A 10723-nucleotide genomic window follows, 5' to 3' on the forward strand; every position below is an offset into this window, starting at 1 on the left:
TTCTCATTCTTGCCTCTTTACTTTGGTTTTCCTCAAACGCTCAAAGCCTCTTTGGCATTCAGAGAGGCTTTCCTTCTCATCTCTTTAGAAAGTAGAGAACCAATAATGTCCTCCATCTTAAAGGTAATTGAACTGCTCCCTATGGCCATGACAAGGTTGTCCCATAAGTTTGGCAATGAACATAGCAATAATTGACACCTTTCTTCTTCATCTATCCACATCCTAATTGAGCTCAATTAAGTCACCAACATATTAAAACTTTCAAGATGCTTAGAAATATGTCCACCTTCTTCCATTATCAGGTAATAAAACTTCTTCCTCAAGAAAATCTTGTTCACAAGTTATTTTGCTTGATAGATCTCACTTAGCTTCTTCCAAAGCTTGTTCGCATTACGTTTTTCATGGACATTAATTAGTATAGAGTGTACAATACACAATCTAATGAGACTTTTAAATTTTATGTCTCTCACATCATACTTTACGACTAAAGTTGGATCTATGTGCCTTAGCTTCATTTCATTGACTGCATCCCATAGATCCTAATCAATCAATAGATCATCCATCTCCAGGTTCCACATTTCAATGTTTGTGCTAGAAAACTTCTCTACATCAATCCTCCCTGATGTGCTTGCCAGCTTTGCAATCCTGCAATATAGAAATAAAACCCTCTACACAAGCTCCCACTCAGACCTTGATTAGCTCAAAAAATCTATACCCAAGAAATAGAACCAAAACTAACTAGGCTCTGATACTACTTATAATGAAGCTAAGGTGCGTAGAATCACTTCCAACACTAATATTTGGGGGGGGATGATTATGCAAATTCAACTAACTATTGCAGAGATCTCAAAAAATGCATAATAAATTAATTAGAATAACAATGAATGCATAACACAATAATTACCATGGGAAACCCATTCTAGGAGAAAAACTCCATCCTAAAAAACCTACAGAATGTATTCTCAAATCTACAAGATTACAATACACTTGCAATGCAAGTTCTTATAGGAGCGCATCACCATAACTTCAATTCAAACTCAGACTTAGAGAAACTCCTTCCATCACCAGTCTTGCAAACTTAAATTGATGATTCAAAAACCTCCCCAAGCCCTCCTTTTACAGTGATTTGCTACTTGGAAACCATTTTTAATTTTACAAAACTATGGGCCAAAACAATGGGAAAAACAACCATGCCACATGTTACCCACTTGTAATTTGTAACTCCAAGAATACCATTTTCATCCATAATTTTGTCCTCTAGTTTAGATCCCCATAAAATTCATATGATGAGTTGTTTACACTCTAAAAATATCCTTTCTACATTGTTCTAGAGACTAGACACATGTTTTATAAATCATACACCTTTTTCAAACTCATAAACATGTGGAAAATTATCACAAACAAATTCTAGAATTTTTTGAAAATTTTCTTCTGGAAAAAACTTTCAAGGTTGAGACACAATTCTCAACAAATCTTAGAGTATAATTTTACAATAGTTTTGTATTTAATGAGATCTCAATTAAAAGCTATCAATAGATGTACCTATTTGTAATGTTTGTTGAAATTTGGTTGTGGCTCCCATTGGTCCCCAAGTCTTGTAGCTCCCCCACCTGGTGCTCTTCGTGTGGTTTCTGACAAATGGCCATTTCGCCTAGAGTTGGCTATTTCACCATGCGAGCGATGGTGACCAGACCACTGATGATGGTGTTGATGGTTGGACAATTGTTAGCCTGCTTGCTAATCATCACAGGATGATCTGTCCCTTTTTTTATGAATTGTAACTTCTATATTATTTATTAATAGAAAATGACTAATCATTATGGAGATTGTATGTATATCGATATGTAAGAATATGTATGTATGTATATATGTATATAAGTGATCAAGTATTTTAAATAATTATTGTACTTACAAAATAAATCTATAAAACATTGCATATATCTGATTTGAAATAGCAGTATAATTTTTTTCCCTTAAATTATAACCATAAAAAATGAAAAGATACAAGAACTTTAATAGAGAAAATAGCCAATGCAGCTTTCCATGAGACATGAATATGAAAAATTAACTTTATAGATTCCAATTCTCTTATAATAACCTTATGCCACAAAAAGATTATTATTCCCAATAAAGAAATTGGTTAAAATTAGTTTTATATTTAGCAACACAACTCCATTTTCTTTATAAATTAACATCTAAATGCTTCACTACTGAGCTCGTGTATTGAAATTTAACTCTCCTCAGCAAAATGCATCTAATAACTAATGCTAATATTATTATTCCCAATTACAGCCTTGATTCCAAACGAGGTATACAATCAAATGATGGTGTATTACCATACCTTCTTTTTAGCTATTTAAGATTTACCATCGCCTGAAGGTGCTTTCAATGAAGCATTCCATATTGGTGCTTATTCCCTATCTGGGATGTGTAATAGGTCCAAAGAATGTGAAACTAAAAATATAAATTAAAAGAGAAAAAATATAAAATGCTGAAACTATTGATTCAGATTTCCTAGATGCATTCAGAAACATACAGAATTGAAACTAAAAATGATATTGAAACAATACTGAATAATATATTGGAATGATATGAATAATATTGAATAATACTAAATCAATTACATTGATGTCTAGACATCTTTATATAATTTTATTTTCCCTTATAGCAACTACTTACAGAATAACTTCCACAACTATATACTAAACTAATTTTATTTATCTAATCTAAACACAAAAACTAACCTAATTAATGTAATAAACCTAACATTCCCCTCTTATTACATCAATTCAACAATCATTCTCGCTTATTAGAAACTAACATAATTAATGTAATAAGTCCAACATTCCCCCCCTTATTACATTAATCCAATAAAATTGAAAAACCTTCACCAATATTACAAACTTTGATGAAGCTCCATCTTTGAAAGTAGTCTACAACTTCAAATTGCAAATCTTAATCCTGAAGTTGAGCTCCATTGCCAATCTTTAAAAGTAGTCTGCAATTTCAGATTTCAAATCTTAATCCTGAAGTTGAGCTCCTTCACCAATCTTTGTAAATAGTCTGCAACTTCAGATTGCAAATCTTAATCATGAAGTTTCCCTCATATCCTGACTTCATATTGCAAATCCTGAAGTTGGCCTCATAAAAACATTGTTTCTACCTCTTTTACACAACGAGACATAGTTCCTCAACAATTTCACATCTCCATGGAGTGTGCCTGATGCCTCCTTTGGTGTTGCACATGAGACGCCTTTCCTCTGAAAGTCAACATCTCCTCCAATTGTGTCTAATGCCTTCTCAAGTGCCATAGAAACAATCACCACTAATATGTTTGGATGTCTTTCCTCTAAAAGTTGACATCTCCTCCAAGTGTCTCAAACGCCATTGTTGAAATCCTGCCCCCGCTCACTCAATAGAAGGACACAAGTCTATCAGTTCTCCTCTTATCTTCAGGGAGGAATTGGCCAAGCCCCAAATTTACAGGCACACAAATAGGTGCTTCTCATGCAGTAATCATATCTAAGCGAAAAGCTAGCTTGAGATGATAAAAATCCTCCAACCTCCATTGCCTCCAGCATCCTATCTACTTATTTGAAATTCTTTAATGCACAAATATTGTATTAATTTTAGGTGGATTATCATAATCATTAGTATTTGAATGTATTGTGAAATTACAAAAGTTTGTCTCACCTTCAACTACAACAAAGGCTGTATTTTTCTTCAACTTCCCATCAATAAGATCTTTGGCCCGCTAAAAACATTTGTACATGTCCACTTTTTTGACAATAAAAATTTTTTATTTCTCTTTTGCTAGGAACACTAGATTTCTTTCTAGCAAATAAAACACAATCCTTAGTAAAATTATGACTCTTATGAGCTCTATTTCCTTTATCAATTAAAGAAGAAATTAGAGTTTCTAGGCAAGGATTCATTTTGTTCAAAGTGAAAACAATATGATCAAAGCTTGAAGGCATGCTACTAAGTAGGATTGCTTTGGTAGATCATTATCATCAATTTTAGAGTTCACACCTGCAAGTTGATTAAGAAGTGAATGAAAAGTACTTATATGTTGAACAATGTTATCACCTTCATTCATCTTCAATCTAAACAACTTTTGTTTTATAGACATTTTTGCACTAGAAGCCTGTGAACCAAACAAAGTGTTAAGCCCATCCCATATTTCATTTGAAGTCTTTGAAAGATCAATATGGTGCAAATATGCATACGATAGACCAAGTCCAATCAATGCAGAAGCTCTATGATCTTTGGCTGTCCACTTTGTTATTTCATCTACATCTTGAGGTTTCTGAATAGTTCCATTAACAATGTCCCATAAATCTTTTTCAATCAAAAGTAATTGTATCTTGATTTTCCATGTGTGAAACATAGGCCCTTCAAATTTAGGAATTGTAGACAATTTATCTATTGTTTAGAAAACAATATTGCAGAATAAATAATGTAATTGAAAAACTGAGAAGAAGAACAATCACACCATATTCATGACAATATAACATTTTAATATCTGCATAATATATCTCAAACCTCTCTTCAATAAATCCATAGAAGTTAGTGTCCTCTTTATCCAAAATCCACTTGCACTCTTCTTCACATTGATCAAACCTGCTCTGATACCACTGTAATAGGCCCAAATAACGTGAAACTGAAAATATGAATTGAAAGAGCAAAAATATAAAATGCTGAAACTATTGATATAGATTTTCTAGATGCATTTGGAAACATACAGAATTGAAATTGGAAATGATATTGAAACAATACTAAATAATATATTGGAATGATATGAATAATATTGAATAATATTGAATCAATTACATTGATGTTTGGACATCTTTATATAATTTTATTTTCCCTTACAACAACTACTGACAGAAATAACTTCCACAATTATATACTGAACTAATTTTATTTATCTAATCTAAACATAAAAACTAACCTAATTAATGTAATAAACCTAACAGGATGATGGGTTGGATATTGCCATCTCAACATATTTTGATACACACCTTTCAATTTTTCCCAACAACTCTTCATCATTCTTGAAACATCGTTGAAAGTAAGATATTCTGATAAGTGAATGCAAACAAGAAATGGGCTCAATGATGTTGTTGAAAACTTGTAGAATGAAAATATAAAAAATATCACGTCGAATGTTGCTTGTAGAACAAGCTGTGTACTAGATATGTTCATGTCAGTGGTATACCAATAGTAATAATAGTAACATGAGAGGTATTAATTGAATTTGAAGTTCTGCTCTAAAACCCTAACGTTAATGCTGTTGGAAACATCGTTTTAAATTGTAACCCTAACTTGTCCAATCAACCCAAAAGAAAAATTGTTAACCAATGTATCAAAATTGTCCATTAACAAGACAGAGGAACCCTAATTTGTAGCACTGGATTAACCCATGCTTCAAATATGTCTTATGGTGATAGACTAAGTTTAATTTGTAAAATCAATTGAATATTTTTTTTTCAAAGATGTCTAATATGTTAAAATCGCTTTAATTTGTGGGTGAAGTTGAAAGGCTCACAAAGAGTTCTCAAGTCTTACTGAGTTTGATACACCGAAATTTGACATAATTGAGACTAAAACTAATGTCTAAAATCAAGTCTGCAAGGAAAAATAAACAACCCATATTTCAAATCTTTCAGAAAGATAAACAAAGAAGAAATATGGAGCAGATTTCAAAATATTACTAGAAATAAAAGTTTACCCAATTTTGTAGAATTAATTTCACAAAATGACAATAACTATAGAATAAGCTATGTTTTGATTATAAAAGATAGGAAGAGGGTCCCAACCCAGATAACAGCAAATAACACAAAACATCTGTCCACTACTAAACTTACTCACCAAAATAAAAGTCTTACTACCCAACAGTAGTGGCGATTAATAGAATTATCAGTTGCCAGAAACCACCAAAGTAACCTAATTTAAAAGCCAGTTATTAGAGTAAGCTATATTAACCCTCGTAAATGATGCCTTCTAATGTTGAAACCATGCGTAGAGCGTTTTTCCATTTGTTTAGGGCACCGGAGTTGAATTTTCGAGCCCGTTTATGAACTTCAAAAGCTCGAGCGTATACTCCATTGTTGTTCCCCATTCGAACCTCAGAAGGTCTAACTCCCCAAAACACAGGGATAATTCGAGCGCCAGATGTGATCATCAAATTTAGCTCATCCAAAGACCACTCAGAATTCGCATATTGTGGAGATAAAATCACAATATGAACTGAAGATGTTCGTATGGCGTAAACGATTGATTGCACTATGTTGTCTCCTACTTCAATGGACATCTTGTCCAAGAAAACTCTGTATCCCTTCTCATGGAGCTTATCATAAATGAGGCTTGCTATTTAATGCTTTGTATCCTTCCCATGGTGATTTATGAAAATGTCATATCGAGTTTGTGGACAAGAAAATATCATTGATGCATTAATGTCGGAGAGCGGAGAAGGATGAGAAGATGGATGGATATTGCCCATTATGTTGAGAAGTTTAAATTGAATTGAACAGGAGAATTCTTTTGCAATATAAATGGATTTAGAGTGACAGCTTCCTAGAATGGGAGCTGGCATTTGCTTAGTGTGACAGTTGCTTTATATTTCATGTTCACATTCGTTCATTTGAATTTGCTTGCAAAACAAATACATGTATTTTATTATAGTTTCCTTCTTGGGCCCCTCCAATATGTCAGCTACTGTCGCATATTTCAAACACGCTGTTGGTTTTCTTAATTGACCATGACAAAATAGAGATTAGACTTCATATTTGATTTTTCATACTTGTCTTTCTGCTTTAGGTTAGACTTGTTTCCTCTTTACTGCGTTCTGGGAAAGTGATTTGGATACAGCTTGTCACAACCTGTGTTCCCTCAAACCGAAGAAATCGGGTTATCCTATCTATTTGGATACAGCTAGACTAATTTCGGCAAGTGCTCCGACGGTGGTTCCGTATGATTGCACAGACTTGGTAAATACGTTACGCCGTGGACCATCTATTGTTCCATCTTTGTGTACATTTGACACTGATTAAGGTAAAGAAAGCAAAAATAATATGGTGAGGTTATGGAGTAATGATGATTTTTATTTAGCTATGACGCAAATATGGACGTGGAATCCATTATGTCATTATTAAACTATTTTAATTAAAAAAGGAAATATTAACCAGTGTTTATTGGGCTCTAACTAATTGTGAGCTGAAATATTGCATTTCAATTATTTTACGGTTAAATATAAATTGAATTTGTAATTTTTATGAGTTGATCTGATACACATGTTTGTTGTTTGATGTGTTATAATACTATATTTAGTAAAATTAAGTCACAATAAAAAGATGAAAAATATAACACTAGAAATATTGAAAAGTGAATTGATAGATTTTTTTCCTTCCATCCCATAGCCACCTCTAAAGAAATGATTAGTGTCAAGCTATTTAATTTGATTCTAATCCTTTTAGTTTTGGTTCTATTGCTTTTATATTTGATTCTGTACACTTTACACTTTTTTATAAATTTTGTTAGTACTAATTCTAAATTTGGTGTGTGGTCTTATTTAATTTGATTCTATTCCTTTTCAAATTTTTTTTCAAATAATTGTGCTAAATATTTTCCATCCAAATCCTTTAATATATTAGAAAAGTTTTGTAAAACTAAAAAGATGGAGAGTTGGAGTGCTACCAATTTTGACTCGATTGCAAATGATCTAGATGAAGCTAGTACTCACCCTAAGAATATTTTGGAAAGAGGCTCTAATGTTTTACATAGAGATCCCTCACTAGCCAATGAAGTCCTTGAGGTCATTCTCTCTATTTATATTCCTCATCCAATCTTCCTATTTCTCCCCCTCCTCTTTGTCTATCCCCTAATAACTATCCTCCACTTTGATATTTGATTATGATCCATCTATCTATACATTGACTCTCCCAATAATTTCCTATTTACCCTAACTATTATTTCATATGTGAAAGGGTTCTTTTTCTCTATTTTTCTTTGATCTTCTATGTAAATCTATATATATACTATCTATAAACTCAAACATCTTTATTGTATCTCTTCATCTCCCCACTCTCCTCTCGCATATTCCATTCCCTCCCACATCCTCCTTTTTTGTGTTTCCCTTTGTATTTATCTCCTTCATACATACACTCTCTTGATATTTTCCCTTCCCTATTTTTATCAATATCAATCTTTTCACCTCTCTATCTCTCTTCTCTCTTCACATTATTCATCTTATTGAGTACCTTGGCTTAATCATTTTTATATGTTAAGGGAGTTCAAACCCAAGACCTCCTACATGAGAAGCTCACAAGTTACCATTGTGTTGTAGCCTCTTGCCTTATTTTATAAATATTTTGTTATATATAATAGATATCTTGATTTTTTTACATATAATATTTTTCTCTCTAATAGGGAAACTTGTTTTTTGGGAAATGTATTTTAATACTATAAATCAAAATGAAAGTCTATTTGTCAAAAAAAAAATTCAATTACTATATATTTAAATTTTTAAAAATGTAAATTTTTCATATTGTATTATTTAAAATGTATAATAGAAATAATATACAATAATATGATTAGTTTATATATATTAAATGATAATATTTCTATTACATAATTTTTTTAATTTAGTTATTATAAATAAATAATATTCTCAGCAAGACTTATTTTTTTAATAATTAATATAATAGAAATAATATTTAAACTATAATTTAAAAAGGTTAATAATACAATATAAATATGAATCCCATCCCATATTGTTAAAATAAATTTATCTATTGTTTCCTAGATCTTTAAGCTTCTTTTTGACTTTTCAACTTCCAATCCTCATATTTGTTGATGTAGGGTTACTTGCAAACTAATATTGAATATAATAATACAATACAAATATATAGATATGAGATCTAATCCTATATTTTTTTGATCGATAAGATCTAATCCTATATTATTAAAACATATTTGTGTATTAAGTAACCAATTGAATATTTAACATATATTGTACATTTATATATCCACTCATTTTGTATTAAAATATAATTCACTTATATCACTAAGAAACATATTAACAATCATCAAATTGAACCAGGATAATAATTTTAACTCTAATATTAATAGAACCTTAATCCTCATGGTATCTCTAACCTTCATTTCAATATTAAAATACTAACTATAATGCAATGGACCTAACTGTAGACCTAATTTAATTACAATGGAATAAATTTTTTTTTAATATAATTATTTATTATATAAAAATAATAGAAATATTTACTTTACTATAGATATTTTTCACATTTATGAAAAAACATATATTAAAGGCTTTATGGGATGTTGAATCAAGGTCTGGATAGCATTATATTTACATATCAATAACATGGCATACAACCTTGTTTATACACTCTCAAGTCTTAATGGATATATCCCTACTCCTATTTGAAATAGAATTGATCCATAAATGTGATCTGAAACTCGATAAATTTTTTTTTCATAATCTTAAAAATATGTATCTTTGAATCTAAATTTGTATGCCACATTTAAAAAAATTATATATCTGACTCTAAAGCTACATACTCATGTTAAAAAGACCATCCTTAAAATGTAAATTCTACAACCATTAGTTTACATCAGCTATCTTTTGGGATGAGCTATAATCAATCTCTAGTTTAGAGGTATAGTTATCTCACCTTCAAGTAAATATCAATTTCCCTATATAGGAAATCCTCCACATCCCTTGCTTGTTTTGGCATCACAATGGGAATTGCAACAAATTTCTCAATACTAGGATTCGGCTGATTGACAATCTCTTCCAAATAGCTAGCTAGAAATCTCCATCTACTTATATATGTCCCAAATAACTTTCAAACATCCTATGGAGGCTGGCAATATATAATTTTTAATATTCAATCATTCCTCTTCTCGGATCCTTTATTATCCTTCCTTGATCACATATTTTTATAAGATCTTAGCTTCTTCGAATAGAATGGAATACATTTCAAGTACTTTTCTTTGAGCCCTCACAAGGATAAATCAGGGTGTGTTGGATTTCCAAAGCAATTATAGATAGGCACAGAGTCATTCTCAATATGATCAAGTCATTTCATAACCCTCCATATCTTCTGCACCTACAATTCTTACCATGTTAATTCAACACATATGCACACATGTCATGTTGTCAGGGCAAGAATACTAACCCAAAATGGGCTCTTGAAATTAGCTAAACCAATTAAATATTTTGGACCTTGTAAATATTGCTACTTCATAATTTTGTAGAGACGAAAAGGGCAAGATCCAGAGGAAATTTTTTTTGTAGGGAATTGAAGAAAACAAAAAGCTCATCATCCAATGTAAAAGTATTTGTTGACTTGTAATTTCACAGTGAGATGAAGCGCTCACTATTATGATAAATCTCTAGTATTCACAAGCATAGATCCTCTTTTCTTCCTCCCTATCTCTATTTTACCTTACCCCTCTTTGTTGTTCACTCCTATGTATTTATAACCTATTTCCTCTATTTCTCTTTGATTTATTCTATGTATGTGCTCTATCTATCTATCTATCTATTCACTATCTATCTATCAACTCATTAATCTTTATCATTCTCTATCTTTATCTCTCTCGCCCGCTCTTCACATTTCTCTTTGTCTCTGCATTCATAATTGTCCTCTACTTTGATATTTGACGATGATCCATCTATCTATACATTGTATCT

At 31.2% G+C, this 10723-nt stretch overlaps 1 protein-coding gene across 1 annotated transcript; it reads right to left on the minus strand.

The window, feature by feature from the left end:
* Nucleotides 1-5983: 5983 nt before the first annotated feature.
* On the minus strand, nt 5984-6316 carry LOC149579995 (putative 2' cyclic ADP-D-ribose synthase BdTIR). Its single transcript, XM_089802931.1, has one exon. It carries the CDS (start codon nt 6314-6316, stop codon nt 5984-5986), a length of 333 nt encoding a protein of 110 aa, XP_089659057.1.
* Between the last annotated feature and the right edge of the window lie 4407 nt (nt 6317-10723).

This window comes from Cupressus sempervirens, chromosome 1 (genome assembly GCF_028749045.1).
Source record: "Cupressus sempervirens isolate cs-2001-9-10 chromosome 1, ASM2874904v1, whole genome shotgun sequence".
NCBI lineage: Eukaryota > Viridiplantae > Streptophyta > Pinopsida > Cupressales > Cupressaceae > Cupressus > Cupressus sempervirens.